This window comes from Bos mutus, chromosome X, assembly GCF_027580195.1.
Source record: "Bos mutus isolate GX-2022 chromosome X, NWIPB_WYAK_1.1, whole genome shotgun sequence".
NCBI classification, from domain to species: Eukaryota; Metazoa; Chordata; class Mammalia; order Artiodactyla; family Bovidae; genus Bos; species Bos mutus.
The window spans coordinates 49,410,253-49,432,610 of NC_091646.1; the positions used below are offsets into that span (position 1 = coordinate 49,410,253).

General features: G+C 42.3%; 1 protein-coding gene across 1 annotated transcript; it reads left to right on the top strand.

The window, feature by feature from the left end:
• Positions 1-9,365: 9,365 nt before the first annotated feature.
• On the top strand, positions 9,366-13,847 carry ARMCX2 (armadillo repeat containing X-linked 2). Its single transcript, XM_005900294.3, has 3 exons — positions 9,366-9,479; positions 11,061-11,139; positions 11,493-13,847. The coding sequence occupies exon 3, from the start codon at positions 11,608-11,610 to the stop codon at positions 13,435-13,437; it is 1,830 nt and encodes a 609-aa protein (XP_005900356.2). The 5' UTR covers positions 9,366-9,479; positions 11,061-11,139; positions 11,493-11,607; the 3' UTR covers positions 13,438-13,847.
• The last annotated feature ends 8,511 nt before the right edge of the window (positions 13,848-22,358 follow it).

The window sequence follows — 22,358 nt, forward strand, 5'->3', positions numbered from 1 at the left end:
CTTATATTCCAGCTGATTAGGTTGGAGTTCCAGCATCTCTCTTGATGACACTTTGATTAGATGGTCAACCAGTAAACCAGTTCTATATTCACTGTTTAAAATAACTACAATAGGTAAAACGTTTTTCTGAATTGCAGATCCCTGGTGGCCCTAGATAGAGATAATAGAAATACTATTCTCCATTTAGTAGTCAAGACTGTCACGATTACCAAACAGTTCACAAGACTGGTAAGTACAGCCTGCTTTTCTATGTATATGTATTTGCATTTCAAAGGAATCCACAGTTTCAAAATTCCCTTCTAAAAACATTCGCTTCAGTGGGGGAAATGGAATTAAGTCTGGAACAGTTGAGACTTGCAATAGCAAATTTGTGTTTGCTGCAGGAATTTCAATAATAAAGGTTTTATTGGAGCTTTAAGTGTATAGGTATAAAATAGGCTTCCTGATGACAAATTCAGGGTTTGATTACATGGAACATTTGTTCAGGAGTAACAGCTTTTCTTTTCCTTATCACCAACAGCTAAAGCTGAAACTCCAGTACTTTGGCCACCTCATTCAAAGAGTTGACTCACTGGAAAAGACTCTGATGCTGGGAGAGATTGGGGGCAGGAGGAGAAAGGGATGGCAGAGGATGAGATGGCTGGATGGCATCACCGACTAAATGGATGTCAGTCTGAGTGAACTCCAGGAGTTGGTGATGGACAGGGAGGCCTGGCGTGCTGCAATTCATGGGGTCGCAGAGAGTCGGACACGACTGAGCGACTGAACTGAACTGAACTGAACTGAACGGCTTTTCTTTTCCTTATCACCGACATCTCTATCATTAGAACAAACCTTCTTACACAGTCTTATCAATTTGTATCACTTTTATCACCCACTGGTAGGATAAACAGTATTTAAAGTTGGTATGTTCTTAAAAAAAATAAGTGATAGTGGCTCTTGATTTTGATGCATTAATACCAGCCACTCTTTATATAATGTAAATTTGGTTTTCCTAATTAATCAAAGACCTTATATCTGATTTGAATTACGAAAACATGGTTATAAGAGAAATACACACACTGTATAAAAATAGGCCATTAGCTGGGACTTGGAAATCTTTGTCATGGAGACATTTTTAACAGATTCTTACATAATATCCTATAATGTGTTGTAATATTTAATTATCTCACAACATTAAAAGATATAACTTTTAATTATAAGTGAAACTGGTTAGGAATAGGAGAAGGAAGTAAATTAAATTATAATAAAATTTCTTAATATCTAACTATTTTAATAAGATATATGTTTTTAAAATGAGAAAGAACTTATCCATTGACCTATCAGTACCTGTAGGGTCTTGGTTAACTTATTCTCTCTTGATCTCATCTGTTAAGTTGAGCAAGATAACTGATGATTTGAAGAGATAGGAATTTCCCCCTAGTCAAGAACATTCACCTGTTCTGGGGAAGGGTTAGTGAATGTGAAGAAATGAGGGACTCCTGAACAAGGAGATACCTGTGCCCTGCCCCAAGAGTGCTTCAGAGATGTGGCAAGCCTCAGATAGGACTATCAACAATTCCAGTTTTGATAAAGAATTCTGTTCCTCTGGCATACAGCAGAGGCGCTAGAATTTTCAAACCTGAAATGGGTTTGCAATTTGGAACAATGTATATCTTATCAGACTGTGTAAATAGGCCTGCCTTTCTGATACTCTGGCTCCCAAATTTTGACATTTGAAATGTAAGGGAACCACGAAAAAAAATGAGGAGGCTTCTTTTTCACATTAGCAAGATGAGGGCTCAAATTTTAAATTCCTCCAAGGACGCTTCTATCTCCAAGAGCCCAGGGCCACCACATGAATATTAAATTAATGGGCAGCCCATTTGTCAGGCTAACAAGGTCTCTTTGCCTTTACATCCTCCCGCCTCTGCTTGGGTCTAAGTGAATAACACCTGCCCTTCCTCTAGCACCTTCTCCACTAGTTTCAAGAATTTGGAAGAGAGTTGTATGGCAGTCAATTTAACACTTGCCAAGGCCTGTTCTAATTGGACTAGAGCCATACATCTGTATCTAAACATCTCTCAACCTTTGTACTAGCCTCCAATCTCATAGGCAGAACATATTTTTGCAAGGTGCTAAACTGCGTGCTACACATTAGCCCTCCAAAATCCATATATTGAAGGAGGAGAGCTGATTCTTACTTAGGCTGTAGAGAGAAAATTAGCCTCTGAGAGAAAATGTTTCTGAGACAACTACTAGGAGACTGGAGAAGAAGCAGCACTCTCCTCTTTTTGTTTTGTTTATGGAGAAGCTGGGCATTTCCTGATAGACCGCACCCATGAAATAACTCTGCAGCTAGTAATGCTGAAGTTAAGGCTTCCTGATGGGAAGTTCACATGGATAGGAAACACGTTTTCATTCCAAGAATGCAGACTGGCTAGTTATAGTTGAGGGGGTTGTTGTTGGTGGTGGTGGTGGTGGTTTAGTCGTTAAGTCATGTCCAATGACTCTTTGGACCCCATGGACTGTAGCCTACCAGGCTCCCCTGTTCACAGGATTTCCCAGGCAAGAATATTGGAGTGAGTTGCCATTTCCTCCTCCAGAGGATCTTCCCGACCCAGGGATCGAACTCGGGTCTCCTGCATTGCAGGTAGGTTCTTTACCATCTGAGCCACTGGGGAAGAAGGCACTATTGATGCCCTGCCCAGATTCCACTTCCTGGGCTAGTTACAGCCACCCCACTCAGTTGCTATGAGCATTGGTTGCTAAAAATTCATAGCCACGCCCTTGTCAGAGGATATCTTGGAAGCTAAAACCCCTTTCCTCTCATACCAACTCACCCATTGGTGGATGGATAAAAGGCTTTCAGTTGGTGGATAGAAACTTGGCTCCTTTGTCTCAAGATGGATCAGTTCTGTGATGCTCTTCACATCCCAGAGCTGCCCTGGACTCAAGCTGAAGCTACATTTCAGCTGAACAGTTATGCCTAGTTTTTTCCCCTGTCCTGCGCCCCTCATCTCCATACATGTTTCATCTGAGAACACTCTGTCAATAAACCACTTTCAGAAGAAGCCCCATGTCAGGCTCTGCTTCTAGAGAACCTCACTTAAGCTTTTAATTTGTTTCATTTCCATGGCTGTCTGTGTTCCCTGCTCTCCCTTTCTCAGTCCAGCCAATTCTGTTACTTCCTTGCCTCAGAGAAAGTTTGTGGCAGGATTTCCCAGATATTATTTCCTCCAAACCCCAAATTCATTGTGAAAAATGAAGCTCAGGGAGTGAAGGATTTCCCTCATACTAAAAAGAAATCCCTTCTCCCACTCAGTGGAAAACGGGAGAGATCTCAGAGTCCCTTGAATAGATGAGACCACTAGCCTGCTTCCTGACAGCCCAAAGAAAAGAGGAGGAAATTAAAGCTGCTGGCCTTAATGATACTCCTACCCAAGGCTGTCAGTCTCACCAAATTCCTATGCCCTCTATGCCAAGCATGGCACCAAAGCTACCTAATTGGTCCTTCTGGAAACAAGAATGATGGATATCACAGCTATAACTAGTATGGAAAGACATCCCTGCGAAAGTCTATGTAGACTTTCTCTATGTGTGTGTGCATGCTCAGCCGCTCAGTCACATTCCATGCTTTGTGACCTCACGAACTTGTAGCCCTCCAGGCTCCTCTGTCCATGGAATTTTCCAAGCAAGAATACTGTAGTGGGTTACCATTTTCTCCTCCAGGGGATCTTACCAACCCAGGGATCGAACCTGAGTCTTCTCCGTCTCCTGCATTGGCAGGCGGATTCTTTATCACTGATCCTCCACGGTTATTTTGTAGAAAATTAAGATATCTAATATTTCTTTCCTATCTGAAAGGCCAGCAAAGGGAGAAGATTATGATGTTATTATGAAACAATCTGTTAAAAGACTGTTTATGAAGCATATTCATTAACTGATGAAAGGCATACCCTACAAAGTAACCTGAAAAAAAATAATTCCAGGATATCATACACAGTATAGTTTCAATAATGTTAAACACACACATCCACATTCTTACACAGACAGAAAGACAAGGAATAGCAATTATTGGTGACTTATTTTTATTTTCTTCCTTACAGTTTTCTGTATTTTCTAAACTTTTTGTAGGCAGGATTAATGTCTTTCGAATCAGCAGGTCTCTTCTTATTCTGCTCTCCCAACGTCAGTCGGTATATGTAGTACCAGGAGCCAGCCCCGACCACCAGGCCTGTTGCCATCAAGCCCAAATTCTGAGCACGGCCCATGCTGCAGCCGAATGAAGCTCTCAGGGGACTCTCGTAGGCTGTCGAGAGCCGCCTGGACGCAGGAGTCTGAAACCGCAGTCTAGCTGGATCTAGGGGGCAGGGGTGTTGGGGGCGGAGAGGGAAGAAGAAAATGAGGCGTTAAGAGGCTTTTTCTTTTGCATCATCAACCCACTGATAGATGGACCAGCAGACAGGGACAGACCAAAACGAGAACCAGACAGAAACAGATAGGAGACAATGGGGACTCAGTGCTGCAATGAATACAGTGAACGCACCAACAGCTAAATGTGGGCTCAAACCCGGAACTTTTCCTGTCAGTCCAGGTAGTCAGGCCTGTCTCTCACCTCACACCGCACCCCACCATGGCTCCACTCCCCGACAGCCTCCTCCTCCCTTCCCCTCTGCCCGCGGGAGTCCCCCACGCCAACATTTTCAGCTGTCTTTTACAAGGCAGAACACAAAAAGGAGCTGGGTTCGTGTGACTCTGACGGGGTGGGGCGGGGGGGATGGTCGGGGAGACTGAGAAGCCCCTCCAAACTCGAAAATCTACCCTCCACCCTCATTTCAAGAGTCTCCAATCAATACCCACCCTCACCGTGAGCGGCGGGAATCAGGACGGGTTTCCTCTTGTCCTTCCCTGACCACAGTCACACCACCTCCAACGAAATCGGGAGTCGGTTACCTGAGTAAGAACCGCTATCTGGACCGACTTCAGTACACAGGCTCCTAGTCACGTGAAGCTACGTCACGGGTGAGTTCAGGGTCCCAAATTTCCCCTCCTATTATTAGCCAAGCAGAGGGTGACCCGCCCCTTCCAGCCCCCTTCTCCTGTCCCCCCAAGCACCACACAGGACGCTGTCCCTCTTTTTAGTCATTGCACATCCAACAAACGTGTTGTCTTTGATTATTAGAAGAGGCAATATTTTCTCCTGGGCTGCTGGCCAATTCTACTGCTTCTCTGGGGAATGGTCCTGTCCTTTTCCCTGCTCCCTCCACCCTTTTTCTTTGGAATCACTAATGTTCACCTCTGCAGTCCTGAAAATACCTGGAAATAGGGATGGGGGAAGGGGTGGCAGGAAAGGAAGCAGAGAGTAGGAATGGATTTTGTTATTTTCTTGTTAGCACTATTCTGTTTCTTTTTTTATAATGCAAATTTTATTGTGGCAAAATAATGATAAAACTACTTTCACATGCGAAGAAAAAGATTATTTTTTTGTAAAGGCATGTCTCATAAACAATCATTCTCACTATAATGAGTTCCATATGTGCCACTCAAAGCTCTCTTAATATCTTCTACATCTAGTCACATGATAAGACCCTGATTTAGCTAATTATTTACTTGAGAGTTTACAAATCTGCTAATATAGCATAACCAACTGGCTTTATTTCTGGACTGCACAGTCACTGCAAGTGAAATGTTGGAAAGCCATTCCTTTATGTATTCATTTATTCAACATATTTACTGAGACCTCCTACATACCATGCATTGTTTTACATTGTGGTTACAAGGGTGAATAAAACAGCTAAATCTCTAAATCATGTGGCCCTTACATTGTAATGAGAGAGACAATAAAAAAGCAAATAAACTATATATATATATATATAATATACTATCAGTGATACATACTAAAAAAAAAAAATTAAAATCAGGAAAAGGAGATATGAAAAGTTGAGACAGGTTAAACTTTCAGATAACTTTTCAGAGTGACCAGAGATGGCATCACTAGAAAGGTGACCTTTGAGTACAGACCTGAAGTCAGTGAAGGATCTAAGTGTGGTAACATCTGGGGGAAGAATATGCCAGGCATGAGGACAAGCAGATGCAAAGCCTCTGTGGAAGTAACAAGCCCAGTATGTTCCAGGAACATCAATGAGGCTGGAATCACTGAGTGAGAGAGCGAGCAGTAAAAGATGAAGCAGAAAGGTAATAAGGTTAAGAGAATAGGCCCTTGTCAGTTGTAGTGAAGACATCTGCATTTACTCTAAACCAGGGAAGGTGGGTTGGGAGTTTGAATTTGGGGGAGGTAGTGAGAATAAACTACAGGGAGACTAGAGTGACAGGGAGACTGGTTCATCTACATCTTTCATTGCAACAGCAAACTGAAGAAGAAAAAAAAAAACATACAATTAAACCATTTGATAAACTGATTCAGGCAGTCCTAAATTTATATATATATATATATATATATATATATATATATATATATATAAAGGAATAGTGGAAACTTGGCTTATGTAGTAAAGAATTATATATTTATAATTTAATGAATTATTATTGGTTAAATTAGATTAAGTTAAATTAAATTAATGAAAAGAAAATGGGCTTCCCAGGTGGTGCTAGTGGTAAAGAATCCACCTGCCAATGTAGGAGACACAAGAGATGCGGGTTCAGTCCTTGGGTAGGGAAGATCCCCTGGAGTAGAAAGTGGCAACCCACTCCAGTATTCTTGCCTGGAAAATTGCATGGACAGAGGAGCCTGGTGGGCTACATTGCATGGGGTCACAAAGAGTGACTGAGCAACTGAGAACATAAAATAGTCTTAGTCTGATGAAGACTATATCAGAGGCTATTCTGACCTAGCAGATTCCTCCATCTTTGTGGGCTACCAAGACCACAGAACTTGTGAGGTAACCTTTACTCACTGATATTATTTCCTTCTACTACTTTTTGTGAAGTTCTGATAAACACAAGTAAAAGTAACCTTGAAAAACAGATAAAATGTATCAGAAACAGCAAAAGTTACACTAAAAGATGAAACACAAGAGGTATTCCCATATTCTTCAAGAACAAGATCAGAAGGTTCTCAAGTACCACCATTACTCAACATAGTTCTGGTCCTTATAACACATGCAGCAAAGAAAAAGGGAAAAGTTATACGTATTAGAAAGGAAGAAATGTAAAAAAAATAATTTGAAGATGGTTATGTATACATACCTGGAAAAACCAAAAGCATCACCAGAAAACAATTGGAATCAATCATACAGAACACAGAAACTGGCAGATACAAAATAACTATATAATAGAACATTTTCCTTAAGCAGAAAATCACCTTTAAGAAATTATAATTGGAGAAAGGAATAGCATTTCTGCAACATAAATTTCTAATACCTAGGAAAAATCTATTAATAGGAATTACTTAGCTGAAGAAACTTACAATATTTGATTAACAAACAAAAATAGATCTGAGCAAAATGGAGACATATTTTCCTGGAGGGGAAGTCTCAATGTTAAGATGCTAATATTTCTCAAATTAATCTGCAGATTTATTGCAATTACAATACAAATTCCAAATGCTTATTGTTTATTCTTGTTCAATTCAGAAGTTGATTAGTAACCACAAATGCACTTACTAATATGTGCATAAAAAGAAAGCTGGAAATCTTTAGCAGCAACTAACCATGGAAAAGAGATCATGGAGCTCATTCCTGAATGCTATACATTTCCTTATTGTTTTGAATATTTGTAAACACTAATTTATGCATACACTGGGGCTTCCAAGGTGGCGTTAGTGGTAAAGAACCCGGCTGCCAATGCAGGAGACATAAGAGACTGTGGATTCAATCCCTGGGTCAGGGAGATCCCCTGGATGCCCCGAGGTAAGGTGGCCAGAGGTGAGAGGCAAGCAGGCTGCACCTCTCAGGTCAGGTGGTAGCAGCAGACAGCATAAGGAACAAGGTTAACTGGGCCACCATGAATCAGGGCAGAGCAGGGCAGGCAGGCCTGGGTGCTTTCCCCAGCAACCTTCATGGAAACCCTCTGCTGCAGGGGTAGGTGGGAACAGGAATGCTTTCTGTGAATCCCTAAGTTACCGCTGTGAGGGAGGGAGGGAGGAAGCCAAAGGCACTTACTCAAGTTGGTCATCTGAGTAAATATTATATTTACCACCCTAGTCACCTGTCCATATATACTGTTGGCTTTTGAGATGAGCAACAGAGTCAGGTGCCAGAGGATGAGAGGCGCTGGAATATAGGAGAGGTAGGAGGGCAAGTGCCTTCCTCCCTCCCCTCTTGACAGGACTGGAAGGATTTGACCATATCTGCATCCCTCATATCCATCATTTTCTTCATACAAGAGCTATTCTTTTTGCGCAGAGCTGAATCACAAAACTGGAACCTGATCCAGGGACAGGTGATCAAAACTGTCATGGCTGCAGCCATCAAATTGCAAGAGGTTCACACAGCAGGCAGCAACAGTTTGGGACCATGAAATAAATGTGCTTCTCTAACAGAACAAGACAGGATCATTTATTTATCCAACTTAAAAGCTGTCCCAGAAGGAGAAAAAGTAGGATATTATTTGTCCAAAATAAATAAGATCAGACAACTGAACATCTCTCCATAGATTAATTTACAGATGGTATGGAAACACACTTGTTGAGAAAAATTCCATTTTTAGATATGCAAATACCTTACCATGCTTTGAAAACTATTTTCTATGCAGCCAATAGAATTTTCTATGTGGTAAATATTAACCAAAATTAATGGTGCCTTTCAATATTAGTGGGAGATCTTTTTTCTAGAACATGTCTACTCTTTTTTTGTTGTTGCTGCTGCTTCTCACACTGAACTCTTGTTTTCTTATATTTTCTTACTATAATAATAAAGGGTGGTAACGACTTAAAAAAAAAAAAAAAACAGAGAAGTATTACAGAAGTAAAGACCGCACTACCATTCCCTGTCTCCTTTCTGACACTCTGCTGCTTACCTATACTGGAGCAGGGGTAGTGCATGGGGGACTGGGGGTGGAGCGAGGGGAGAGTGTTTAGCTGCTCAAGAAAGGATGTTTAGCTGCTCAAGAAAGGATGAGAGAATTCCCCGACAAAAAAATAAAAAATTGTCAATAGCTCTCCAAGAAGATTCCATCCCCTCTCCGGTAACCAGAGAAAGGCAAAATTCTAACACAGGGAGAACAGGCTACTTGTGGCTTCTGGACTATAAAGACCAAAAGAAAAAAGAAAAAGAGTGACAGGACCTGATGGGGTAGGGTGAGGTGCTAGTGGGGGTAAAGGAGGGGGCTCTTGCTCTTGGTGGGAGTGGAAATTGGGGCCCCAAGCTCACTGGCGATGCAACCCTCACGTGACCAGGAGCTGACGTTAGCAAAGATACTTAAAGCTCTGACCGCCGTCCTCCGTTCTCCTCTGGGTACCAACTCTGTTGCGCTGTGCACTGCCGTGCGTTTAACCCAGGCGCGGAGGAGGAGGAGAAAATCCCCCCAGATCCGGGCAGGTGGGTGTGAGGGTGGCCATGACCCGGCACCCCTGAATAGGGGGTAGCACAGAGATGCGGGAGTCTGAGGCCGCGGGTATCTCCACCTCGCCCGCCCCTGGCCGACTCTCCAGAACCCCGCGCTTAGTCGCAGCTCATTTTGGTGGGCGGCGGGGAGCGGGGGAGGGGGGGACATAAAGACGCAGACATACTTGCAGAGAATCGCTCACTTCCTCTATCAGCCAGTGTTTTTCTGGTTTTGTTTCTGACACTCAGGCCCCGCACCCCACATCCCATCCAGTTTTGAGAGGAGGAGGGAAGAGAAATAAACGTGGCAGCGCATATAAGGCCAGTGGGGAGGTTGGGGAAAGGGTGATCCGAGGGGCACGCAATTAGTAAACAAGCCGGCTTATTCACTCCCACTCTCACTTTTCAGATACCTCCTTCGACCACTGCCCCCACACCCTCTTCCCCGGCCGGCCCCCAGTCCTTTGGGGTGCTAGGAAATGGGTGTGACAGCATTTGTAGGGGAGATGGCGGGTTGGCTCTGGGCTTTACAGGAAGGAAGACCCTGAGAGAAACCGCCGTGCTAAGAAAGCCTAGGCTGCTTTCCAGACATCACTGGCCCATACAGCCCTTCACCTCTGTTTTTTCAGTCCTGAGAAAGGAGTTTGGGTACGCTGGCGGGAGAAATGGCGGTTAACGGGGGTTTGCGATGAGGGGTGGGAGGCGGAGCCCAGAGCAGAGAAACTGTGGAGAATCACGACCCTCAAACCGAAAGGGCAAACACTGGGGCCCGGTTGCTGGCTGATGCCAGGCCTGGAGGCTGGAGCGTGAAGGACGGGTGGTCATACGAGGGAGACGCTAGATTGTTTGGCCATAACCCCTAATCCAGCGACCCAACCAGCCTCCGCAGCACCCTCGCCCCGCCCCCTCCTGTTTCGGTGCAGGAGAAGGGGTGTGGCCGTCTGGGAGAAATGGCGGACGGGGGCGGGGCGAAGGGAAGGAGGGGTTGAGTGCCTGGGGAGTCTGCGCGGGGGCGGGGTTTAGGGTTGCGGGGAGGGATGAGAAGAGTTGAGGGAATTGAGAGGTGGATGCCCTTTGTCATTCTGGTTTGTGAATGCTAAAAAGCAACTGGGGACTCCTGTCTTGAGTCAGTTCCATCCTCCGGGCTCTCAGTCTCCAACGTTTTGCTGTCTGTATTTCTGCTTTTCAGTCTGTCTTTAGGATGAAGCTGTAACTGAACTGAAGGAAAGAGAAACAGCCCTGAATCATTGGAGATCAGTGTGAGGGGGGCTGGGAACTGTCTGGGAACCCCTTGTATGGATGTGGCAGAAACCAGAGCAGAAATTGGGGCCAGAGGTTTCTCTTCCCTCATCTTCTCCCTCTTTACAAAAAACACTTGCCCTGGACATGTCCTTTTAGGTGAAGCCAAAGGGGTGTGGCATTTGCTTTCTTAAATCAGGGTTTGAGGAGGAAGAGATATGGTAGGAAAGAGGAGCCCTGGGAGGGAGAAACTTACTCACAGTGGTTCATATCAAGAGAAGAAGAGAATCCTTTTACAAAGGTGCCCCAAACCCCCTTTCTGGGATCTTTCCACAGGTTTCTCTGCCTTTTGGGCCCTGCACAACTGTTAGCCTGGTGGAAAAGTGCAAATTGCTCCTGCTCTCCCAGCAGATTGGTAAGTGTATGGGGATCACCTAGGAATCTTTGGGGTGTGGGTGAGGGAATCAGAGAAGAATCTAGGGTTCCTTCTGGCTCTCTACCAACTTTCCTGAAGTCTATTTGGCCTCTCATCCCCCATTTAGGTGCTGGGAAATTAGGTGTGTTGATACTGGGCAGGGTGGGCTAGGGATAAAGATGTAGAAAACGTTGGACAACCAGGGACCTGAAGCAGCACACAGAGGCCTGGACACCTATATCTGGGTACTAGCCCACCCACCAAGCATTATGTCCCCAGATTTTTCTGTAAGTAGGCCTGGTTAGGCATGAAGTGTGCCAGCCCTAAGCCTCATTTTTATCCTTCACCCCTAGGTCCTGCTTTGCTTGCAGCCTCAGCAGAATTTTGAGCCTGAGCTGAAGCGCCTCACTTGGACGCACGCACCCCACTTGGGCACGTCTGGATCAGAGAATTAACTCCAGCTGCATCATGAGCCGTGTTCGGGATGCTGGCTGCGTAGCTGCTGGGATAGTCATCGGGGCCAGTGCCTGGTACTGTGTCTACAAATATGCCAGGGGAAGAAACCATATGATGAAGAAGAGACTGGCTAAACCCAAGACCAGGGCTGTGGCCGAGACTGGAGCCAGGGCTAGAGCTGGACTAAGGGCTGGATTCACAATTGACCTTGGGCCAGGATTCAGTCCTCCAACCCCAGTCCACACTGGGGCAGAGGAAAGGGCTCAGGATGAATCCTCTGCTCTGGACACTGCTGGAGTTGAAGCAGTGGTCCCAGCTGCATCCAGTGCCGAGACCCAGAGTGGGGCAGGAAATAAGGGCCAGGAGACGGAAGGGGCTTGGGTGGGGCTTAAAGCTGAATCAGTAGCCACAGTGGCTTTTGCAGTGGCACCACCTCTCTGGGAGGCAAAGGCTCCCTCAGCTGCGAAGGCTCCCGCAATGGTTGGGGCTCCTAAATTAGCAGAAGCCCCTGGTGCAGCGGAGGCTCCCAGGGCACCAGTGGTGCCTCATGTGGTGCCAGTTCCTACTGAGGCATCACAACCTACAGAGCCAGTGGAGGCTTCCATACCAGCAATGCCTACTGGGGCAGCAGCGACTTTAGGGGTAGCAGCGCCTTCTGGGACTGCAGAGGCTCCTGGGCCTTCAGGGTCCTCTAGAACAGCGGCAGCCACTAAGAAAGCAACCCCCGGGGCTCATACTGGGGCTATACCTAAGGCCGGGTCAGCTACTGGAGCTGTACCCAAAGGTGGAGCTAAGGGTGTAACCAGGTCCCGGACTGGAGGCAAGGGCAAAGGCAAAAAAAATAAGGTTGAAGTAGATGAACTGGGGCTGGGCTTCCGGCCTGGAGATGGGGCTGCAGCAGCCGCAGCAGCGTCTGCTAATGGGGGCCAGGCTTTCCTGGCAGAGGTTCCTGATTCTGAGGAAGGAGAGTCTGGATGGACAGACACAGAATCGGAATCAGACTCTGAGCCTGAGACCCAGCAGAAAGGGAAAGGGAGGAGACCTGTTCCCATGCAGAAGCGCCCCTTTCCTTATGAAATTGATGAGATTCTGGGTGTCCGAGATCTCAGGAAAGTCCTTGCTTTGCTTCAGAAGTCGGATGATCCTTTCATCCAACAGGTAGCTTTGCTCACTCTGAGCAATAATGCCAATTATTCATGCAACCAAGACACAATTCGCAAGTTGGGAGGCCTCCCAATTATTGCCAACATGATCAACAAAACCGACCCTCACATTAAGGAAAAAGCCTTAATGGCCATGAATAACCTGAGTGAGAATTATGAAAATCAGGGCCGGCTTCAGGTATACATGAATAAAGTGATGGATGACATCATGGCCTCTAACCTGAACTCAGCAGTACAGGTAGTTGGATTAAAATTTTTAACAAACATGACTATTACTAATGACTACCAGCACCTGCTTGTCAATTCTATTGCAAACTTTTTCCGTTTGTTATCTCAGGGAGGTGGAAAAATCAAGGTTGAGATTTTGAAAATACTTTCGAATTTTGCTGAAAATCCAGATATGTTAAAAAAACTACTCAGTACCCAAGTGCCATCATCATTTAGTTCCCTCTACAATTCTTATGTGGAATCAGAAATTCTTATTAATGCCCTGACTCTATTTGAGATCATCTATGACAATCTCAGGGCAGAAGTATTCAACTACAGAGAATTCAATAAAGGCTCCCTTTTTTACTTATGTACTGCATCTGGAGTGTGCGTTAAGAAAATTCGAGCCTTAGCAGATCACCATGACCTCTTGGTGAAAGTGAAAGTTATAAAACTAGTGGACAAATTCTGATTGTCTATGTGCTCTTGAAAACTTGAAGAAATGTCTGGTTTTGCAGTCTGGGAGCAATGAAAATTGAAAGTTACTGCTTTTTCACCCTCATATAGTAAAGGGATCCTTTCAGCTGCCAGTTTTGAATAATGTACCAATCAGAGTGATGTTATCTGCGACTATCTCCAGTTTTAAGCTGAACCATTTTATGAATACCAAATAAATAGTCCTCTTGTCCTGAAAACACATTTGTGACTTTAATCGTGCTGCTTGAATAGAAATATTTTTACTGATTCCTCTGTGTGAATTGATAGTGAACCTGTCCATCATGAATAGCCTATACTTCTATCATCTGTTTTGACTTGAATTTATTCACCAAAGACTTCATTTGTGTATCATTAATAAAATCGTATGTTTCAATCGATTAAAAGAATGGATTTCTTGCTTGAATATAAAATCTAGCTGGAATTTTTCATAATTTCTTTCGGATGTTTAAAACATCTCTTAAATTAGCATTGCTACTGCTAAGTCACTTCAGTCGTGTCCGACTCTGTGTGACCCTATAGACATCAGCCCATGAGGCTCTCCCGTCCCTGGGATTCTCCAGGCAAGAACACTGGAGTGGGTTGCCATTTCCTTCTCCAATGCAGGAAAGTGAAAAGTGAGAGTGAAGTCGCTCAGTCGTGTCCGACTCTTAGCGACCCCATGGACTGCAGCCCACCAGGCTCCTCCGTCCATGGGATTTTCCAGGCAAGAGTACTGGAGTGGGTTGCCATTGCCTTCTCCAAAATTAGCATTAGGGGTATCAAATTTTTTTTTAAGTTATGATGCCAAACACTACTTAGATGAACTAAATGCATTTTTTATCCAAACTTACTCATGTATAAAACAAACATTTTTCTTTAATGGACTCAATTATAAAAAAATCTAGCTGGAGAGGTGAGGTACACAAATACAAAAAGATTACTAACAGTACTTGGGCATATGCTTATTGTCAAATATATGCTATCTGTTTAAACAAAGCAGAGGTTGCTAGGAAGCTTCAAGAAAGAAGGGCACACTTAAGGTGGGCCCCGAAGGGCAGCATGAGAAAACATAGAAGGGCATTCCAGGAGGGGAAAGGACTTGAAGAAAGACATGCAAATTTGTCTAGTGACAGGAAGTTAACCAGTTTGCCTGGAATGGAAACTGTGGGAAGAGAAGTGATGAGAGACTCAGGTGGAAATATAGGGTGTGAAAAGTTTGGGGAAGACCCTGAACTGCAAGCTGGAATATTGAAATATGATCCTGTCGTTTTCTGGGAGTTACTGGACATTTTTGGCAAAAGAAAAGGTAATGGGGCAATGTGTAAAATGGGCTGGAGCGGGGATGGCATTAGGTGTGGAGACATTTGTTAAGAAGTTATGATAAGCCAGGGGGCTTCCCAGGTGGTGCTAATGGTAAAGAACCTGCCTGCCAATGCAGGAGACATAAGAGATGCAGGTTTGATCCCTGGGTTGGGAAGATCCCCTGGAAGAGGGCATGGCAACCCGCTCCAGTATTCTTGCCTGGAGCATCCAATGGACAGAGGAACCTGGCAGGCTATGGTCCATAGGGTTGCACAGAGTTGGACACTACTGAAGTGACTCAGCATGCACGCATGTATGACAAACCAAGCATAAGATGATGAAGAGTGAAATAGGGTGGTGACTATTGGAAATGTTAGGAAACGATAAGAGGTGCTTTTCAAAAAATTACCAAAATCTGCTGTCTTGTCTCTAGGTTGACAGAGAGAAAGGATTGTATGATCTTTTGTGGGGTCTGACAAAGAAAGCCCTCTTCCTTGGGCAATTCTGGCAACCAAGTAATGTCAGAATGAGTTACCATTTCTTTCTTTCTTTCTTTGGTTTGTTTGTTTGAGTTAACCATTTATAATGATGTGAAAGAGAAGTGTGACAAAAAGAATGACTGTGCAAAGAGTGATTTTCCCACTCCTCTCAAGTTAGAGGTTTAGGTCCATCTTCTTTTAGAAGAGAGGAAGTGGTTGAGGCCTTTATGGGAACTCCACCCCCACCCCTGAGTTCACTTAAGAGCAGGAAGATCTTCCTTCCTCTACTCCCTGGCCCAATGAAGCTATGAAAGAAGAAAATGGGAGAAGTCTCAGAGATTTTTCCAAACCCAGCCTGCTTTCCTGACACCTCTCATGAAATCTTCATTTTGGAGCAAGTGTATGGTAGGCTGTGGCAGAAATAGAGATAGGGACTCCTGGGAGGGGGAGCACATAGAAAATGGACAGGTTGGCGTATATATTGGTACAACTTATCTAGATGGCAATTTGGTAATCTATATAAGAAGCTCTAAAGACGTACCTGCCTTTCAGCGGAGCACTGTACTTGTAGGATTTTTTTTTCCTTAGAGAAATAAATAATTGTATGCAGAGGAATATCAATTATATGCAGCTGACCAATGTTTCTAAGAAAAAAATAGAACCAACTTAAATGGCTAACACCATGGGATTGACTAAACAACAGGTATGTCCACATATAAAATATTATGCAAGAGTATGTCCACACAGTAAAATATGATACAACTATTATTAAAAACTGCGATGTACTTTTATATTATTGGCATGAAAAGATATTCACGATATGTAAGTCTGTGGCATCAGTCAAAAAATCAGTGAAGATTCTTTCAGTTCAGTTCAGTTCAGTCGCTCAGCTGTATCTGACTCTTTGCAACCCTGTGGACTGCAGTACGCCAGGCTTCCCTGTCCATCACCAATTCCCCGAGCTTGCTCAAATTCATGTTCATTGAGTCGGTGATGCCATCCAACCATCTCATCCTCTGTTGTCCCCTTCTCCTCCTGCCTTCAATCTTTCCCAGCATCAGGGTCTTTTCCAAGAAGTCAGTTCTTCGCATCAGGTGGCCAAGTATAGGAGTTTCAGCTTCAGCATCAGTCCTACCAATGAATATTCAAGATTGATTTCCTTTAGGGTGGACTGGTTGTATCGCCCTGCAGTCCAAGGGACTCTCAAGAGTCTCCTCCAACACCACAGTTCAAAAGCATCAATTCTTTGGCACTCAGCTTTCTTTATAGCCCAACCCACATCCATATATGACTACTGGAAAAACCATAGACTTAACTAGATGGACCTTTGTTGGCATAGTGTCTCTGCTTTTTAATATGCTGCCTAGGTTGTCATAACTTTTCTTTCAAGGAGCAAGGGTCTTTTAATTTCATGGCTGCAGTCACCATCTGCAGTGATTTTGGAGCCCAAGAAAGTAAAGTCTGTCACTGTTCCCATTATTTCCCCATCTATTTGCCATGAAATGATGGGACCAGATGCCATGATCTTAGTTTTCTGAATATTGATGTTTATTATGTCATCACAATGTATTTTTACACAGAATTGGAATCATTGTACATCAGCGGTTCTTAATGTGTAGTTTACAGACCACTACAGGTCCCTGAAACTGTAAGATCAAAATTATTTTCAAAACAAAGCAATGGTGGGTTAAATTTCTGGTGCCTCAGCATAGATCAAGGCAGTGTCCCCAAACTGTACTAGTAGTGATCAATTTCTCTGTAGCCACACACTCAACAAATTCTTGTAATCTAGTTTCATTTTAAAATGTCTTTAATGGAGCCCTATAATAAAATTATATTTTTAATTAAATCTTGATGCTTTTGTGCATATCTTTTAAAAATTTTGTGTAATCGAAGGATGCAAAAAGCACTTCTGCTGCATAGCTTAATACAATGGTTGTCTCAAAGGAAAATGTTTACACAATCATTTGAATTGTGCCTGAATTAGCTGCTTTTGATGTGGAACACCATTTTCACTTGAAAGGATGACTGGCAGAAAGACTGTGGTTTTTCAGACTTGGATACTGGGTAGACATTTTCTTGAAAATGAATGAAGTGAAACTTCAAGGAAAACAATTGATAGTATTTGCCACCAACAGTAAAATTTGAACTTTCAAGCAAAGTTAGAATTTTGGAAAGCTTGTATCCACAACCATAGGCTTGACAGCTCATAATACTTAAGGACTTTTTGAAGAGATCAGTAGTGATAACAATGAATATGGAAGCCTTTTTTCTTTTCCTCCTTTTAGGAGAGAAATGATGGAGGACACTTGGTCTAATGTTGGTCTTACTCAGTTTTACTGTGACCATTGTAACCCATATGACCTCAAACCTGTGGTCATGTAATAAAGAATATCATTGCTCTGGTAATGACATGACCTTGGGTGAGGCTAGATTCCAGATTGTTAGAACCCTTAATAAGGAGAATCTGAAAAGTTGTCAGTCCTGGAATAGTAATGTCTTCTTCTGGATGAAGTAGAGATGGTATCTGAGCTTATATACTGAAGATGGATGTATTAATGTCTCTTGGCTTGATCCCAGCTATGAGGGTAATCCAAGCAGCTTCCTCTGCTCTGATTAACAGTGGAAATTTCCACTGCCTTCAGATGGAACCTATTCCCATGCAGAGACATGTAGACTGGACTTATGAATGAGCTAAGAATCACACAATAGGCAAATATTTCATTTCGTAAAGTCTGAGTTTTTGTGTCTTAGGTCAGATGAGAATGATCAACAGCACAGTCCAGGTGGTGCTGAGACTTAAAAAGGTAGTTCTTTGGAAAGATTTAACCTGGTAAAATTATGACAGTAGGCACCAGGAACTGAGCAGCAGCTACATAGTGTTCTATTACTGCTGCTGCTGCTGCTAAGTCGCTTCAGTCGTGTCCAACTCTGTGCGACCCCATAGACGGCAGCCCACGAGGCTCCCCTGTCCCTGGGATTCTCCAGGCAAGAACACTGGAGTGGGTTGCCATTTCCTTCTCCAATGTAGTACAATTGTTGAAACACTCTTAGACATTCTGTCATACTATAGTTTTTACCTTTTACAGTGTGTGTCCAGGGCATTGTTGAAGTGGAGGCAATTCTCACAACCAAATTTGCATTGAAAAATCTTACCTTCCTTGCTTTAACTTACTGGTCTGGGAAATCAATTGGATCTATAAGTTTTCATGGTCTTTTTTATTATTTTTGAAGAATATGAACTTGACAAATGTAAGAATTGAGAATACAGGGCTGTCATTTTAGTGGTAGAGCACAAGGATAAAGTGATACAAACTCCTGCTCTTGGAATCCCTGAGATGCACTTGTTTTCATCATTTATCAGGCCAGGTATTCAATTTTTCCATTACTTGTAAGATATATCACAGCATCTTTCCTTAAATTCATTTCTTGTGCTTAACAAAAGTCTACAGACAAAGAGTAAGAACAGAAGTGGGTTAGTAAGCAATAGAGCCTCAAGAAAACATGCGTTATTTGGGCTGAGGTGGGCAAAAGGCAAATAAGGATTTGTTCCACAACCTGGCATTGAAAACCAATAGCCTACAATTAACTGAGAGTCCTTTCCCTCTGACAATACATTCTAGGTGACAGTAACCATGGAGAAGAGGATTTGAGTGGGATCAGATGTTTGTTTCTAAAATCAATGAGAAAATTCCAGTGAAAACAATGAGTAGACTAAATTGTGGAATACCTAATTAAATGCAAAAGATAAAATAGAGCAATTACAAAACCCTACTGCATGAATTTTTCTTCACTTAAAGCTGTCAGACAGACAACTTGAAGAATGAGTTAGAAATTGGCCTTTTTCTTTACTTAATTTTATATCAGTTGAATGTACCATTTATCATATTTCTTTAGTAAAATGGGGGAAACTGGTAGTTTGAGTAGGTTATCTGGGAAATTCTGAGACTTTCTGGGCCTTTTAAAAATAGTTAGCTCTGTGCCCTACTTATAAGGAAAATAAATAGCAATTTGTCTCATGCCTTCACTGAGACTCATACTTTCAAATATGAAAACACCCTAGGTCTGAGGATGAAACTGCATTATCAGAACAAAAAAGAAAAGAATTGTAGATTTTATAGATTTTGAGTATGTCCAAGAAGTTTATGTCAGTCCAAATTAATCACAATTGGGACTCTCACCTATTCTTAATATAATTTAATAACTCTAGACTGAAGTTAGATATGAATGATAAAATTGGAAGAGTGACCACTAAAATAATAGATAGCGTAAAATGTCTAATGCATCAAAGGGAAAAATGCACTAAGGATGATTTAATCCAAAGAAGATGAAAAATGAGAAAAGTGAAGCCTCAAAAGAGCAAAAAAAAGAGAGAGAGAGAAAGCATGTAGTTCACATGTATTAATAAAAATAATAGGTAAAAATGGGCTAAACTTACTAGCTTAAAGATTTTGTCTGATTTTTAGAAACCCAATATACATGATAAAGAATAAGCATGCAGAAACTTTGAAAGTAAAAGTTAGAAAAATATACCATGTAAACACTAACCAAAAGGAAATTAATAGCCAAATTAATTTATAATACAAAATAGGTTTTAAGACAGAGGCATTATTAAAGATAAAAAAATACATGAATGGTTAAACAAGCCATGATACATGCGTACCATGGAATACTACTTGGCTATAAAAGGAATGAACTATTATTAATACACACAACAACTTGAGTGGGTCTCAAGAGCATTATACTGAGTGGAGGGCGGGGAGCCAATCTTAAAAAAACCCTCACATACTGTGTGATTCAATTTATATAACATTCTTGAAATAAAAAAAACCAATAGAAATGGAGAATAGGGAGTAAGGGATGGTGAGGGGGAGTGCGTGTGTGACTAGAAAGAAAATACAAAGGAGATCTTTGTGGTGACAGAATAGTTTCAAATCTTGGTTGCAATAGTGAGAGAAAATGGATAGAACGACACATAAACATTGTACTGGTGCCAGTTTTCTAATTTTGATATCACATTGGGGAAAACTATGAAGAAAACAGAAGAATTCTCTGTACTGTCCTTAAAACTTCCTGTAAATCTATAATTGTTTCAAAATGTAAAGTTAAAATTACAAAGTTAATACAGGATAAGAGAATATCTCTGTGGCAGAGAATTGGATCAGTTCAGTCTCTCAGTCGTGTCTGACTCTTTGCGACCCCATGGACTGCAGCACACCAGGCCTCCCTGTCCATCACCAACTCCCGGAGCTTGCTCAAACTCAGGTCCATCAAGTCAGTGATGCCATCCAACCATCTCATCCTCTGTTGTCCCCTTCTCCTCCCACCTTCAATCTTTCCCAGCATTGGGGTCTTTTCCAAGGAGTCAGTTCTTCGCATCAGGTGGCCAAAGTATTGGAGTTTCACCTTCAGCTGAAATAGATAATAATTTCTTAAACAAAACCTCAGAAATACATACCAGAAGCAAAAAAATTTTAATGTTTAATTTTAAATATTTAAATATTACATAAATATTACAAATATACATATTTATGTAATATTTAACTATTTATGTAATATTTTATTACATAAAAATAAGAATTTCTATTTGATAAAGGGCACCATGAACAAAGTTAAAAGATGACAGAAAAAAAGATATTTGCAATATCTTAAACTAACAAAGGATTAATATCTAGCATATGCAAAGTACTCTGGTACCAAAAGAAAAAGACAGGAACACACCATTGTAAATTGGCAAAATACATGAAAAATATACCTAGAGAGGGCTTCCCCGGTGGCTCAGGAGTAAAAAACGCACCTGCCAATGGAGGAGACATAAGAGACACAGGTTCTATCCCTGGGTTGGGAAGATCCCCTGGAGGAGGGCATGGCAACCCAGTGCAGTATTCTTGCCTGGAGAATCCCATGGACAGAGGATCCTGGCAGGCTACTGTCCATAGGGTCGTAAAGAGTAGTACATGACTAAAGTGACTTAGCACACACATATACATACCTAGAGAAGAGGAAAACCAAAATGCTTAAAAATACATGAAGAGATGTTCAAACTCATCATTAATCAGATAATTGTTCATTAAAATACAATTATAAATACAGGTTTTCCCCTAGTCTTCCAAAGTAGGGTGTTTTGTAAACAGAAATGGTCTAAAGTATAGAAATAATCACCTTAGGACACATCTTGCTAATGGATGCACAAAATAAATGCAATAAAACACAAATGCTCACAGATACATTTCAAAGTTTCGGGAGATGCTGAGTGTAGTTTTGGGAGAAAGAGTTTGATGTTCTGGGTGCACGCTGTCTCTACAATGGTTGCTCTACAAACCAAACCCTGAATTGCTGTTTTCACTTTTCTCCATTTTTTCATAAAAGCAAAATCCTCTTCACATTTCTTTCTGTTAGCAGAAAGAGGTACTAACATAAGTCTTTTGTAAAAGTGAACTTTCAAAAAGCAGAGGATGCATGTACATTTACATCTATTTGGCTAGCAATTCAAAAGCTAGGACATGCCAATTGTTAGTAAGGGTGCAAGGGTAATAGGAACTCTTACACATACAGGCAGCTAATTAGATTTTAGACTGTATCTGCTATTCCAAAAAGTAACCTGACAGTATTTAATCAAATTAACTACACACATGCCCTGTGTGTGTGTGTGTTAGTCATTCAGTCGTCTCTGACTCTTGTGACCCCATGGACTGTCACCTGCCAGGCTCCTCTGTCCATGGAATTCTCCAGGCAAAATACTGGAGTGGGTAGTCTTTCCCTTCTCCAGGGGATCTTCCTGACTCTGAGACTGAACCTGGATCTCCTGCATTGCAGGCAGATTCTTTACCATCAGAGCCACCAGGGAAGCCCACACATACTCCCTATGGCCTAACAATTCCATTTTTATATTCCAGAACACTTCTTACACAGGTCCATAACGGGACATATAAGAGGACAATCATGTCAGTGTTTGAGGTAGTAAGGAGTTGGAAGCGGTCTAGAATCTACTTCTAGGAAAATGAAGTAAATTAGAGTGGATGAACACTTTAGTACATTAAGCAAAAGCTGGAAACTACAGAATAAATGTACCCAGAGTAACTTGTAACATTTTAAAAAATACTGCTGAGTGGGGGGGAAAAAAAAAAACAGAATA